We start from the raw sequence: 15,699 nt of genomic DNA on the forward strand, positions 1-15,699 counted from the left end.
ACCAGAATAGAAGTTTAAAATATGTCTAGTTTAACCCAAACTCAACTATTTTATTCAATTCAAACTGGAACTTCACAGACACTTAAAAAGCTAAGGTCTGCTTAAATTTGAAACTATTCTCAAAAAAAGAAAAACTCCAATAGCCATGTTATAATCTACTTTATCAATAATGCTCATAACTTCTAAAATCTAACGTCTGCCACTATTCATCAGTTTGCATCACTAATTATTTCCTTAACCGAATTGTCCATTGTTTGAAACATTACAAGTAATAAACCACATTATTTCCTTGTGCATTATAAGCTGTGTAGTTTACAATAAATTATATGCTTTATTTTAATATTAATGATATGATTAATACAAGCTTTATTGAACAAAAGATAGTTTTTTTTTCACGTAGAAAATGTAGCCCATACAAGTTTTCTGGAAAGAAAGAAAAATCCATTTATCTTGTGAAATTTCTTACTAACACATATAACCTAGCTACGAAAGAAATTAAAGAGAAGGCTTTTTGTTGGTCTAAATTAAACTAGAATAATTAAAAGTATACAAGTTGACACGTGGGACCCAAGAAGACCATCCCAACCCAGAAAACCAAAAAACCTAGCAACAGCCACACTGTACAAACCATGGATAGATGATTCAACGGGAAGATTGAGACACATTGTGTAAAGAAATAAAGCCAGAAAAAGAAAAAGAAAGAAAGAGAAGCAAAGACTTTGCAGGCAGAATATGAGTGGAAGGAGAACTTAGCCTTCTACATCACCATATTACGAAAAGAGAAATCTTAACAACTCCTTTATTCTTGTCTTTTATATGAATATTATGAACCCACATGGTTTCCTGCTAAATTATGCACGAATTGCTACAATAGACATGCTTCCTGTTACATAAACATTGAAGCTAATCTCCATTAAAGACAACATTCCACCTAATGCCCTGGTGTTGATGAAAATGACACATTGTGGGCTAGATGTTTAGTTATGATGATTACTTCAAGGCCACAGGCAACCTCCAGTAAGTCAGTCTTCTTGATTCTGAAACTAATCCATGTGTCCTTTACTTTCTAAGTCTCTTACTCATAACCTATGTTTAACTAAGCAGTCACAATAGCCCATTGGAATTACTATTATCTTCTTCAGTATTCGGTCTTATCTTAATGAATCTATCTCTTTGGTTTGATCAATGAAACGTAATGCCTGCTAAGAAAATTTTAGATTGAAGATAAATGAGAATGAAAGTGAATGAATGGTCTTGAAAAATCTAAGTAAGGGAAAAACTTAATTGAATTTCATTCCTGTCAATTTCCTTCTCCTTTATTTCCTTTAATCCACGTATATCTCAAGATTCATTTCTTACCGACTTCAAGATTAAATTTTTCATGCATCAACATATGAAATTTCATAATAGAATGGATCAATATAGTCTTCAAAAGATTACTCATATGTTGATCATCCAAAAATTAGGGTTTTCAAGATAGAACCGGAAAGATTGATTTACTCCCAATTTATTCTTCAAATATTTTAGCACAATCAAAACATTGATTTGAAAAAAGAAATTCAATTGTGGACTCTTCGACGCAATGAAATCAAACTCTGATCTAAAACATAATTTTTGTGATTAAAAACACATGTGGAAGCACATGAAATTCTATCGTTAGCTACATATAGAGATATGTTGATTTGGTAATAATACTTCGGGCCTTAAATTGAGAAGCATAGCTTTTGAGAGTGACTAATATATAGAGAACTAAATGAAGAAAAATAAAATCCTTTACAAAGAAAATTTAATCTACTCAAAAAGAAGATTCAAAATAGTGGCAATATTACTTTGTGGACATTAGGAGAGGTCCCACTATGACTTTGTGGGCCTAGAAAAGTGGTCCCCAGTGCTGGCACAAATCTTTTTACCAGTACACAATAGAAAGTGGGAAAAGTAGCTAAGGGGTCACAGGAATTGGGGCGGGTGTCTCCTTTGAAAACATAGGCATAGCGGGGATAGAAAAACAACTAGTAAGAAACATGCCTTCCTATTTAACAGCCTAACCTTCCCACTCCCCTCAGCCACATAAATCCCTCTTGTTCTTATGCCTCTTTCTTCCAGACAACCATAACTTTAGTTCTCTCCATTTGAAACTAGCATAAGCCAAAATCCAACCAATAAATTCCAATCCAAAAACACGAGAATCATATCTTATCAATACCAGCAATTATGAAGTGGGGTAGAAGAAAATCCTCCTCAGTTTCTTCTTCATCTAAACGATCTTTCATCTCTCATGTATCTCCCCTTTCATGGCTGTCCAAGTTCAAGAAGATGAGAATCAGCACAGAGCCAGTTCCTGGAAAATTGAAACAAAAGGGTGTGCTGAATTCTCCATCGGCTACTTCAATGCAGTATAGTTGTGGTAATGATGGTAGGTTGTACGGTAAGGATGATGACGCTTTTTGGAGACTTTCATTTGGCGAGGACAGCCATGAACGTAAGAAAAGTGAAGATACTGTGAAATCAGCAAGGCACAATTTGGATATAGGTCGTAGATGGAATGCTGAGAAACAGGAAGGAAGAAGAGAGGGGACTTCAACGTTCAAGGAGGATCAAAGAAAGTTGCCAAATGATACTAAGATTCTACCACAGATGAATGAGCGTAGTCGAGGAAAGGAATTTGAAAAGTTGAGGAGGAGATTTGAGAGGAAAGCTCAAAGAGTATTGGAAGAGCAAGTCTTAAAATTGGAAAGAGAAGCAGAGGATGCATCAGCTTTATCGTTAGTGAAGGAGACGCCACAACTTGGATCACCTGCAACAATTTGGACACCAAGAAGACAATCTTTTGCCCATTTTGATGATTTTAAGAAGTCTAGCCATGCGCGAATGAAAGATCGTGCATTTAATACTCTGAGCCTTCAGAAACATGAGAGACAGATTTTACATCAAACTGAGGAGTTGAAGGCAAAGACTGCAAAGAAGAGTGAGGCACCTCAAGTGAGCGGAGAAATCCAAAGGAGGAAATCAAAGAACAGCACTAAGGTCAAAGTATTTTCTCCAAGGATGAGCTCCAATGTTGAAACATGTAAAATAAAGGCTATAGAAGAGATGAGGAAAGCGAAACTAAAGATGAAGAAAGCAAAGGAGAAAATCAGGGAGGGAAAGCAAGGCTTAGATAGCTTTGCCGTGGTAAAGTTTTCATTGGACCCACAACAAGACTTCAGAGATTCAATGGTTGAGATGATCAGAGAGAAGCAGATCAGCCAGCCAGAGGAAATGGAAGAGCTTTTAGCATGTTATCTGACTTTGAATTCTGATGAATACCATGATCTCATCATCAAGGTATTTCGGCAGGTATGGTTCACCATGAACTTAGATAGTAAGGGTATTAAGTTAAACAAGCAATGCTGCTATGACTAGAACTTCTTTCTAATTGATAGCAAACTTGAGCAGAAATTCAAGTAGTTAATCTTCAAACTTCTGTTTTTTCCCGTGATGTTTTGCTTTTAGTTAAAATTCATTCCTTCCTTCAAATATTTCTCATGAAATTCAAGATAAGTTGCTTTAGGTTCACGCACGAGAAACTACAAACAAGAGTTTGCAGAGACGCCAAAAGTGATCTAGCAGTGGTAGGTTTGAGTAGTTATCAAGAGATTTTAAGTTCAAACATCCCCTCAGCTACATACAGTTCATTGTGCATGTATACTAGGGTATATATATAATTGATGTTGGGATACGTGTAGCAATATTTTGGGCATTGGCTTTGAGTTCAGCTACCGGGGGAAAACCTCTCGAGTGTTAGGTGTACTGAAAATTTTTTGGGAAGGAATCCAAATCTCAAGAAGTTATATTAATGATACAGTAAGATTGATGCATTGCTAAATCCACATCAATCTGATCGTAGTTAGATTTGTGCCTGCCTGGGAGAAAAAGTTAAATCTGACTCATCATATGTGCTTGAACAAGCACAATTTGCCCTCTTCTGGAGGCACATTATCAAAGCCTTTGCATTCTGATATTTTGAAAACCACTTGTGAACTTCAATGCAGACGACAAAGTTATCAGGCATTTTGGAAATTTTAACACTTCATTAGTTCAGAGCTCCTCTTACAAAGTTTCAAGTATCATATCGCGCAATGAATTTAAGCGATTATGTAGTGTTATCAAGAAATTATTTTGCCAGTGAGATCAATAAATGGTACAGAACATATACTACGTATGAGGCCGTATTATAGGCAACAAATTGGAGTAAATAGGGAATTGATGGGTGGCCCAATAGGACCAGTACACAACCCAATAACAATGTCTATACTACCTATAGTTTAACAAAAGCCCTTAAGGATGCTAGAGACCCATTACCTGACAGCTTTCAAGGCTCGCATTTATGCCACAGCTACACAGTGCCAAATAAGTCGATAAACAGTTATAAGGCTAAGACCTAGAGCACTTATAGAAGTTGGCTATCATAAAGCGGGAAGCAAGTAAGTTCTTGCTGACCTTCCATGGATTCATAAATACGTGCCATCAACTTTTGTCATGCTGCGAGAAGGCTCGATATCAAGTAACTTACTTTGCGTTACCCCTTGAACGCCTATCTTCTTGTAGATGCATATACATATTCGTGACCGTGACATATAGCTTGATGACGTTGAGCTCCTAAAAGACACATATTGGGTGACTGAACGGAGGCAAAACTAGCTTGATGGCATCGGGTCATAGCTCCCAGAAGTGAACTCTGCTAGATCCAACAGCTCAATATCACTCGAAAGTTGTAAAGCTCCCACGTCTCACCGAAGCAGAGCACGCCCCACTTCATTACACAATACCGTTCGTCTTTGGGAATCCTACCTCTTGGCCTTAAATGCCTATCCAAAAACAAAAAGCACTGCTTTTGGGCATTTAATCGAGCATATGCTGTGCATTTTACGAAGAAAGGTCAAATAATCTGCATTCGTAGTAATAATGAATACGATCATATCATCACAGTATTTTGCCCTCATTTCCCTATCAAATAGACGTACTGAAAGATAACAGTAGAAACATTTTCAAAAAAAAAAAAATAGGAGATAAAATATATTGAGATTTTAAGTTTAAGATCAAATTTAACATCCAATTATCTATTATATTAAGGACTCCAAATGGTACATATATGTGTTCAAAGAAATTACTCCCTATTGTACTTAATATAAAAATGAAAAAATTTCAGAAAAATACTTTTAAAATTTTAAAATATCAAATCAGGAATTATTATAAAATGGATTGTTATTTGTTTCTCAAATGTAGTCAATTGTTATTAAAGTAGAGTAAAAAAAATTTATTTGGAGTTTTGAAATTCAAGAGGTATTTTTTTGAGACTTTTCATATAAAAGTTAGATAACTTATTTGTAAATATAAAAAAAAATTAGAAAACATAATTATTTCTAAAAATATCTTTTAGTTTCTCTAAAATACACTCTTGAATTTCCCATTTAACTACAGTCAGTTAAAAAAATGTTATATTTTGGTTTTTAAATTATTTTCAAGATGCTTCTGAAAATTTACGGTGACCTCTAATTTTAAACATACTAAAAGAAAAAACTCCACAGCTACAGTCAATTTATTTTAACTTGTAAATTTAAATATGCTAAAAGAAGCAGACATAAAATTTGACTTGAGATTTTTGCTATCACACTTCTGCATATCATGATATGACGTCTATTTGCTCGTCCTTTTGCAATGGCAAACTAAACAGGTTTCTTGGTGCCTTTTTATGAAATTTAATAAAGGGAAAACCATATTAGAGGTACCTATACTTTTTTTCAATTTTCAATTTGGTACCTATGGTTTTTGTTCTTAACTAAATCTTTATTTTTCCTCTATTAACATCATTAATCCTTATGTAGAGACTAAAAATATCAATAGAACAAAGTTATAAGAGCTAATGTTGCTAAAAAGATAAAATTAAATGTTTAATTAAAGAGAAAAAAAACACATAGGTACCAAATTAAAAATTGAGAGAAAGTATAGGTACCTTCAATATGGTTTTCCCTTTAATAAATAAAGTGTATTATTCATAACTTATAAATAATATAATTCATTATAAAATATGAAATTTATAGTAATTTATGTACCTTTAGAATTTTCTAGTATTATATTTAAGAATTAAGAAATACATATTAATATTGATTAATAAATAATGACTCAGTGAAGCATACTCGCTAGATTCCTGTTGAAAAACTCATTAAACTCAATCAATTTGATATGTAAAATGGAATGAGAAAGAAAATGCAATAAAAATAATTTTAGAATAATTATCTCTTCAATCTTTTAATAAAAGAAATGATAGAAAGAAACTAATATTATTGAATAATAATAATATATAAAAGTACACATAATACATATACCAACTACCAAGAGTCCCAAATGAGGGGAGCAGATCCAATCTTTGACTTGACCAAAACCGAATTGAATTTGACTAGAACAAGTATGGATTACAGCTCGGAATCAACTTCCTTGGATGCAACGTACCAATGAGTGAAGAATAAGAAAATTCAAATGAGGACGCTTCAACTCCAATTTATAAATACATATAAGACTAAAATATATATTTAATCTTTTAATTTTGTATAATGTTTCAATTTAACCCCTTAACTTTAAAAAAATATATCTTTAATTCTTTAACTCTAAATTTTTTTAAAAAAAATGATGACATCTAGATCTTAAATGTTGATAAAACATTCTCAAATACTAACATATTAAATTTAATTTTCAAAAAATCCATGATCATTATAAAAAAATCATTGAAGCCTAATAATTTTAGGATTAAAAGGCCAAATATATGTTTTTTCAAAGTTAAAAGACCACATTTAAATTTTGTGCAAAATTAAAAAATCAAATATATACTTTAACTTACATATAATTATGAATTTTTTTCAATGGCATGAAAAATACAGCCTTGGAGATTTGGCTTTTGGCTACTAGGCCACATGAGGAAATGTCCTGTACCTGAAGTAATAGAGAGAAGAAACTGGTAAAGAGGAAATGAATGGTACATAAATTAGAGAAAAGCTACATGCTAAGAGTTAATTTTACAGGTGATCAAACAAAAATAACTGATAAGGCTGTGCAACATCTCAATCCATCCAATAAAAAATTGGAGCTAGCCTCAGTTACATCTACATTCTAACAATCATTTAAGTTCAGATCCATCTTTCATAGTTTCATCCCATGCAATAAATCCCAACAGAACTGAGATATCTGCAAGTTCTGAATCTGCCGTCTTCATTCACTTCCACAGAGCATCACCATCCACGACAACAAGAAGGAGCAACATTATCCCGCTGAGTAAGGTTGGCTTACATGCATCACATAATGCCACTGTACTGCATGAACCACTTTCACCAAGCAGAGCATCCATGCTTCAAATTCATTGGACACTCCAGAATGCAGATTCTTTTGTGTGCAAGGTGCGCCCTGTTTCCATCTCAGTATATTCACCTTTGTGTTCCTGCCAGAGCTAGGGCAGAGGAACTCCAATCCACAAACAACTATCGAACAAAAATCAGCGCAAGTAAAGTTCCGAAATGAGAAAGGTGGAAAGCCTTCAGTATTTGCTTTACACGTCTGGCATCAAAGCTTGCAATTAGCAATTCAAATTGTCTTCATATCCACAAGCCCACCCAGCCTCTGGCGCAATACCCAATTTGAAGCCAATTGTCGCATTCAATCAAAATCCTGATACCTGTAACGATACAACACGTCAGGTCAACTGCTTTTGTCAATCTCTAAGAGCTAAAAATATATTCCATTCCCATTTCAGAAAAGACAGGTCCAAAAGAAGCATGGAATAAGACAGGACCAGATTGTCTCCAAACATCTCTGATATAAACTAGTTAAATAGTGTGCTGGAAACACACGTGTCAAATATAGAATTCTGATCAAATAGAGAGCCAAATAGCAGCAAGAATCAACCTTTCAATTAATATGGAACTCCACACACACAGAGGAGCATGCGCGCACTTGTCACCTGAACCATAATAATCGTTCTTCTTTTTTTTTTTCTTTTTTTTCTTTCACAAACTTAAAACTAAAACAAAACAATTTGCCTAATCCAGGAACTAGTAGTAAGATTAGGCAGCCTGATTCCAATAAGAAATTATGTGCATAGCTTCTCATCATATAGCGTAGGATTTTTCATTCCCAACTATCAGTCTTATATTCAAGGTTCTCACTTCTCAATCATTAAACTTGAGAACAATACTCACTTCCCAATCATTAAACTTGAAAACAATGTACCAATTCCCATATGACGAAAGCTGTCATCAAAAAGAATGGCCAAGTAATTTATTGAAACTGGTATCAAAGCCCTGCAATGTGCTATTTAATGGCCTTGCAGATATTGCATGCCACAAAATCTTAATTACTCATCAATTTTTTGCTATAATAAGTTATTTGTAATAGGATCTATATTTTAATGCCCAAAGAAAATTCAGTTGTTATAAGGACCTTCAACATAAGGCCCAAAAACAAAAGGAACCTTCACCAAGTAAGGAATGTGATGATGTCAGAATTTCACCAAATGGTTGGACAGCAGACCAACATCAAGTAGCATCTATGTTACTCTACCCCTCCATATATCAAGAGATTTACAGAACTTGCAATTCTTTCGTTCAAAACATGACAACTAAGAATAAGCCCTTGCTACGCAGAGAAAATATCCAGGGTAAAACTTTCATACAATCGCATAGGTGCAGCAAATCACATTAATTTTAAACCCCCAGTAAAGTGAATGAATTATAACACAGAAAAGACGATTTTAAGTAGCCATAAGATTTATTATGTAGTTGAACCCCACCTACAATGACCTTCATTGCTGGGCAACTATGTTGAACTTTTTACTGTATTATATGTCAAATCAAACTTCTTGCACATGGTACTCATTTGTGGTAAGCCACATAGTATTGAGGAGTTTTTGAGTGACGAATATGCATAATATCTTGTATTTTTCAGTATCCTTCTTTCCAGTAACATCTTATCCGTAAGTGAAAAACTAAATTATTAATATCAAACCAATAGTCTTTTCTACTCTTACACATCAATTTACATTGCGTATTCTCTCACTTGTCTTATTTACAGTTAATATTCATGACATATGCAGAAATGCTCTCGTTATCCAAATTCAACTGTCACAATTTGGTGCCCTTCGCCTCTTCCTCCCTCCATAGGATATAGCAATTCTAGATCACAATGGCAAAAACAAGCTTTAATTCTTGAAAATTACATCACATCATCATCTTCAATATAATTCAAAGGTCACTCTCGCTGGAGAAAGCATCAAAGGGCATCTGCAAATAATTTTTTCCCTATGGTGAAGTATAAAAATGCCAACATCACAATTTCATAAAGGTTTAGTCCTAATAGAACACAGGGACTAGTTGCAAACCACCCCCCCCCCTCAAAAAAAAAGTGAAAAAGAACAAAAACACAGTCAGATTAGTGAACAGTCTAATCCACTGAAATCAATGGACGAAGAAACGTTCAACTCAGCGTGTGACCGTGTGAAATATTACTGTTGCAGAGCAAACGAATCATACCTAAAATTTTTGTTGGGCATCACAAGCCGGATGGTAATTCACTGCAATTAAGTTTTCTCTGCTTGACTAAGATGCCCAATCTGTTCCGGAAGATTATTTACAGTCGGCACATTCCACCAAAATCTATTTACTTCAATAGGTTTTCCTTCATTCTTTCTGGCACCAGAATCCTTCATTTCCATCGGCACCTCTTGTGTCTCTGACGAACCGGGATTCTCTGTCAAGAACTGTTCCCAGAAGACATCATTAACACCAGTCGCCACGGTGGTTGTTTCCACTACTTGTTCTTTTGATGGAACAGTCTCAGGAACAGCAGATGCAGCAGGCTCAGCATTCATGTCTATTCCAGATGACTTTGGCTGAATTTCAATATCTAGTTGCACGCACGATATAGATGGACTATCAGGACAACTTGTAGACTCATCAAAGTCCAAGTTTGAAGAACCCTGAATAAAGGTATCACCAAAGTCAAGTGCAATGTTCTCCCAGAATAACAGAGATGATTCCAGCTGATTCAATCGCTCCATGTCTGATGTCAGCATGGAGATTTCTCTAGGTAACATTTGAGAAGTCTCCATAGGATCTTCAATGCTAGCTTCATCAGAAAAGGATCCACCTCTCGGCATCCTTCGTTTTCTATCCGGGGATTCTGAAAGTGACCAGAGATTTAAAGCAACCCCAGGTTTCTGCAAGGCTTGAGAAATTGAGGAAACCATCTTTTGTTGCTTCTGTTCCAACTTTTCCAAACGGTTGCTTGAACAATGTATTTGTATCTCACAAGTTTTCCATTCCTGTTCATATCTCTGTAAATCTAAGGCAAGTACTTCTTTATCTTGTTTAAGCCTCATTATTTCATCACTGAAATTCTGCCTTTCTGATTCAGACAATGGAGAAGGCCCATGTCCCTGCTGATTCTGCAAAGAATGACTATGAACTGGTTTTCGCCTATGGATACTCTTCAAAAGATGTGGTTTTCCCCTTATAAAATCATCATTCGCAAATTCCCACCGTTCTGGGTCGACTTTTCTAAAACCCTGTTCAAAAGGAGAGGGAAAATGATCAAACACAGTCTAAGCTATCAAAACACAGAAAGGAAAAATGAAATGCAAAACAAGCTGTAACTACAAGAACGTGAGAAGATTCGATCTTCTTACATAAGTATTCAGCTGCCTGATGAAACTCGAGAAGTTATTATGTTTAAAGAATCTTGGTAGCAAAACCCTTGCAAATTCGGTCGGATCCCATACTACAAAACTTTTACTAGTGCTGGTCCAAGAAACTACCGAATCCGAGGAAGGATCCTCCACCATCTCATATGTCTTCGCCAGGAAAGGAGGTAAGGAACCAGAGCCAACCTGAGCTTCATCCATGGGAGAAACTCAAACCCAATTAAAATCCAAGAGTCAATTAATCACCACTTAAATTCCCAATTTGCGACAGAAAAGAGAATCTTCAATCCACATACATATACTGGGCAGATTCCAGATCAAAGGACAAAAACCATTACTCCTCCGTGCAATTTGACCGAGACAAAAACCTACAATGATCTCATTCTTCCTCACCGGAATCAGCCAATCTATAATCCACAATTCATTAACAAAAGCCAATGATTGGACAACTCTATCTGTCCTTCAGAACCTTCGCGATTAAACAAGACAAATCCTTCAACAAATCAAAGCGCACGCGCTTCGCTTCTCTCCATTCAGATGCTCGAACGCTTCATGCTGAAAATAAAAGCAGCCTCTATTGTCGCTGAAAGCAAAACCCAACAAATCATTCTGACCGGTGTTACCTATACATACCCAAGCGAGTAAAATTCGTTCTGTCACCACACACGCTAGAAGCCCAGAGGATTCTTGCCGGCTTTGAATAGTACTGCGGTCTGATTTTTCCAGAGCGGAAGGAAAATTTTCTCCTTTTTATGAGAAAATTATAAAAATGAAAGCTTGCAGGTAAAGTAACAAGAATAGGTTAATTAAAATCCAATGAAAAATAAAAGGGATATAAAAGGATGAAATAACAGGGAAAGCGGGACGCGGAGATGCAGAGGAAAGGGTTTCCTTTTGAGGGTCATCTCCGTTTGACCCACGGAGAGAAGTTTCGCAGAAATTAATGGCGAATCAAAATCAACGGATCCATATAATCAATAAAACTTAAATCTGTATAAGTATTATTTTATATTGTTGCAAGCCTTTTTAATATATTTTCTTCGGTCACGGCGTTTCTGTTTTCTTAATTATTCTAATATTTTTCCGGTTGTTAATATACAGGACTTAATTACTAAATTAATTTTTAGTCTCAATATATAATCTATTTATTATATTTATTATTTTTTAAATTATTCTGACTGATAATCTCTCAATAACAATTAAGTAAGATATAAAGAATATTAAAAAAGATGATTACAATATTTTAAAAAAATATGTCATATTTCTACTAACTTACTTTTTTTTTAGTTAAATTGGTGTTATATTATGGAGGAGTGTTATTTTTTAGGGGAAAAAAATTGACCACAATCCTCATTTGGTGGATATTATTCTGGTTTCATTCAATATTAATATAATAATATAAAGTATATTAACTAAATTTTTGAGGATTTTCTTGATATTAACTTTGATATCTTACGAAAAAAATTGCAGAAAAATTCTTCATGGCAAAATTTATTTTTCAAAGGTACATGAAATTTGTTTAAAAATCCATGTGCAACTTATTTTCAGTAGGTACAATTTTTCTTTAATTATGTGCACCATTTTTCAATTATATACAAAATAAAAAAAATTTAAATGTAATTAAAAATAGATTGTACATGGCTGAAAAATAATCACAAAGTTGAGCTGCACCCACTCAATTTTAAAAGTGTATGTGAATACCTTTTTTTACATTTTTATAAACTCTATTTTACTCTATCTATGATACTCTATCGATCCTTAATATAAGATCTATTTAACTAATTTGATTATATTAAAGAAGTTAGGTAAGCTAGTTAATTACAAAAACTATGACATATTTTTTCTAAAATACTATAATCATCTTTCTTAATATCTTATCTTCCTCTTTTACTTGGTTATAATTGAGAGAGTATCTATAAGAGTAATTTAAAAAAATTGATAAATATGATAGATAGATCTTATATTTAGAACTTAAATCAACTCAATAATTAAGTTTTATATTAAATACTGAAGAAATAATAAATAAAATAAAATATTGATAGAAAAGTTCCGAATGGCTGATGTGTAAACCATTGCACATTTGCTTAAGTATTTTATTTAGGATGATAAAAGTCATGTCACGTGACAGATAAGAGGAGCATACCTTATTAATTTGTTATGAGAGGCACACGTAATATGTTTTTGACCTATTAATATTAACCAACGCGATTAACGACAAAAAGAATAGTCTTGCGGATCTTAGATTTCCCAAAATAGCCCTGAATTTCATTGGGGGGCCGACCATTGGGCTGAAGAGAGGCGGCGGCAAAATTCCACAATGTGGGGCCCATCTTATTTTAAAATGAATTAATTAATGGCTACGATATTTTAAAAATTTGTGATAAAATAAAATAAGACATTTGGGCGAGGGACAGAGGATAAGGATCACAGCTTCATTGATGATAGGAGATGGCGTGGCTTCAATCTGTGTGGTTTGGTACTTGGAATGATGGGATTGGCAAGACAGCATGATTGTGTCTCTTTTTTATATTAAAATAATTGCCTATAATTATCTACGGTAGTAGTATTTTTAATTGAAGATTCATCTATGATACTTATATTTTACATGTTTAATTGCTGTTACAAAAATTTTACCTTTTATATTCAAAGCTACAAAGCAAGCATTAGATATTTAAGATACAAAGAATGGCTAAAAAAAAAAAAACACTACCTCCGGTCTTTAATATAAGACCCTATTTAATTTTTATATTGGTCCTAAATATAAGACTCCAATCCATTTTGTCTCTCATATTTACTCAATTTTTTTCAAAATAGTCCTTCTAATAATTATAGTTTTAGCCAACATACTTGATTAGTAAGGATATTTTAGGAAAGACAACATTTATTTATTAAAATAAATAACTTAACTTCTTTTCTTAATTTTCTCAAATTAGTCAACTGGCTCTTATAATTAGGACCGGAGATAGTATTTAAGAAGAAAGAAGTAAATTTTTGTATTATATTTTTCATATAAATGAACATCCTAATTTTTGAAGTACATCCTAATTAAATATAGTTAACTTTTTTTTATGGTGAATAAACGACCAAATGAGAATTAAGTAATTTTTTTGTCAAGAATATTTTAAGATGAATACATTAATTACGATCTTAATGTTTCGCAAAATTCTTTATAAATGGAACCATAAAATACAACTCATAATAATAAATGAGTATTATATATTTTGTCATATGAATATAAAATTGGAATACATATTTTTAAGGGATGTAGGTGGAAGGAATACTTATCAATCAAACCTATTATTTGTCATATTTTGAATGCTTGATACATTTTTTTTCATGATACATTGCTTATCAAATTGAAACATTGCATTTAAAGTCATATTTTTTTGTAAAATAAAGTATATTATGCACTTGTATTGTTCTCATATGTATCAGAAAGATTCTGATCATCATGATTTAACAAAGCATTTATTCTAACTAATTTACAGAATTTATTTAATAATGATATCATTGGAGGGGTCGTATCAAACAAGTAGTACCGTAAAATGCTATATTATATATTTAAGACTATTACTATTAATTAATAATCACAATGGAAGGGAGCTTTTGATAGAGTGGCTCAAAATGCACTCTTGCTTGGTAACCTGATATGCGGTTGGGATTTGGGAATAGCCGTCCCTTTCATTTTCAGTTTTCATTTTGCTTTCTCATCATTTTTTGTTAAAAGTTATCTCTTTCAAGTTTTAAACTGTAAGCAACTTGCCCATCAAGTAAAAATAAAACATAAAAAATTTAAATAATACATCATTTGATGTGAAAGTTAAATGATATGTTTTTATAATAAATATATCGTCAGGGTCGACTATATGAATTGCGTGAGGTCGGGGGCCTCTCTACTATATATCCATCTGGTCCACTTCTTTCCAGTTCCACTGAACGGTGCCATTTTATTTATTTCTTCCACCTCCAACTGTGTCACGCGGTTTTGTGATAGTCAGAACATATCTAAACAAATAATTAAAAAGGAGCGAACTCGTGAAGGCAAAAAGGGGAAGAGGGCAAGGATGCAAAGGCCTTATCTTCTTTCTGTCAACAGCACTGGAACTTGGGGAGGCAACGGATGAACAGTAGAGAAATTTCAATCAAGAAGCTATTTTGATATTGGATAGTAATGGACCGATTCTGAATATAATACTTACTTTATGTAATGTAAATTATACTACCAAATAGACGAGTAGTTTGGTATGACTTATTTATCTCTTACATATTAGTCGTAATCCACATCTCTATTTTTTGTTTTTTTTCAATCTTTCTTCCAGATTCTCACTCTTTTTTTTGGGGTACATTCTTCTTTTTTCTTTTTTTTTCAGTTTCTCCTTTCAGTTTAGGTAATGGATACAAATATGACTCCCACACTTGGTCTCGAAATTTGAAAATATAGAAAAGTCATGGCAATATTGGGTTGACCATGGGAGAAGAATATGATTTGGTGTTAGAAAAGAAAACTCTAATAAGAGCAAGAAAGATAGTTCTATCATATATTACAAATATGTTTGTCATAAAAAAGAAGTGAGAAAAACAGATAAAAGAGATTTTAAAACTAAGAAGTTTTGACAGGAAACGAGCACAGAGTTACTGAACTTCTTTTGGACCATGATCATTTTTTGGAGTCTCAAGAAACTATTCATATGTTTGCATCACAAAGAAAATTACTAGAAGTCCAAGGATATGCTTTGGAGCCTGCCAAAAATGCCGGGATTAGGCAAAAGACCTTTTTAATTTAACAAGTAAATATACAGAAAGGAGGGCTAATTTGGAATACACTAAAGATTATTTAAAGAGTTATTTAAAATTAAAAAGGCAGCGGGAAATGGAATTTGGCACAACAAGGTGTGTAATTCGTTATTCTCAACATCAACTAATAGAAAATCCTTCATTTTCATGATTTGTAGAGTATGTCATATCGAATGAAATCA

General features: G+C 33.4%; 2 protein-coding genes across 3 annotated transcripts; one reads left to right on the forward strand and one right to left on the reverse strand.

Annotated features, from left to right (window-relative positions):
- Nucleotides 1-2,211: 2,211 nt before the first annotated feature.
- On the forward strand, nucleotides 2,212-3,402 carry LOC114715147 (transcription repressor OFP5-like). Its single transcript, XM_028899940.1, has one exon. It carries the CDS (start codon nucleotides 2,212-2,214, stop codon nucleotides 3,400-3,402), a length of 1,191 nt encoding a protein of 396 aa, XP_028755773.1.
- A 3,587-nt stretch (nucleotides 3,403-6,989) lies between these two features.
- On the reverse strand, nucleotides 6,990-14,933 carry LOC114715150 (heat stress transcription factor A-4c-like). 2 transcript variants are annotated; one of them, XM_028899943.1, is made up of 5 exons: nucleotides 14,923-14,933; nucleotides 13,005-13,011; nucleotides 10,709-11,130; nucleotides 9,555-10,588; nucleotides 6,990-7,702 (listed from the first exon to the last, which is right to left on the reverse strand). In XM_028899943.1, the coding sequence occupies exons 3-4, from the start codon at nucleotides 10,922-10,924 to the stop codon at nucleotides 9,602-9,604; spliced, it is 1,203 nt and encodes a 400-aa protein (XP_028755776.1). In that variant the 5' UTR covers nucleotides 10,925-11,130; nucleotides 13,005-13,011; nucleotides 14,923-14,933; the 3' UTR covers nucleotides 6,990-7,702; nucleotides 9,555-9,601. The 2 variants fall into 2 exon arrangements, with proteins under 2 accessions (XP_028755776.1, XP_028755775.1); XM_028899942.1 differs by lacking the exons at nucleotides 13,005-13,011; nucleotides 14,923-14,933 and having other exon boundaries at nucleotides 10,709-11,585.
- Between the last annotated feature and the right edge of the window lie 766 nt (nucleotides 14,934-15,699).

This window comes from Neltuma alba, unplaced genomic scaffold, assembly GCF_004799145.2.
Source record: "Neltuma alba isolate B1F8T4 unplaced genomic scaffold, ASM479914v2 tig00011576_pilon, whole genome shotgun sequence".
Classification (NCBI taxonomy): Eukaryota; Viridiplantae; Streptophyta; class Magnoliopsida; order Fabales; family Fabaceae; genus Neltuma; species Neltuma alba.

Excerpts from the sequence above, each read along its gene's own strand:
- LOC114715147 (XM_028899940.1), top strand. The coding sequence starts at position 2,212 with ATGAAGTGGGGTAGAAGAAAATCCTCCTCAGTTTCTTCTTCATCTAAA.
- LOC114715150 (XM_028899943.1), bottom strand. The coding sequence starts at position 10,924 with ATGGATGAAGCTCAGGTTGGCTCTGGTTCCTTACCTCCTTTCCTGGCG. Across the intron at positions 10,589-10,708 it reads TCAGGCAGCTGAATACTTAT|GGTTTTAGAAAAGTCGACCC; the intron begins GTAAGAAGATCG and ends CCTTTTGAACAG.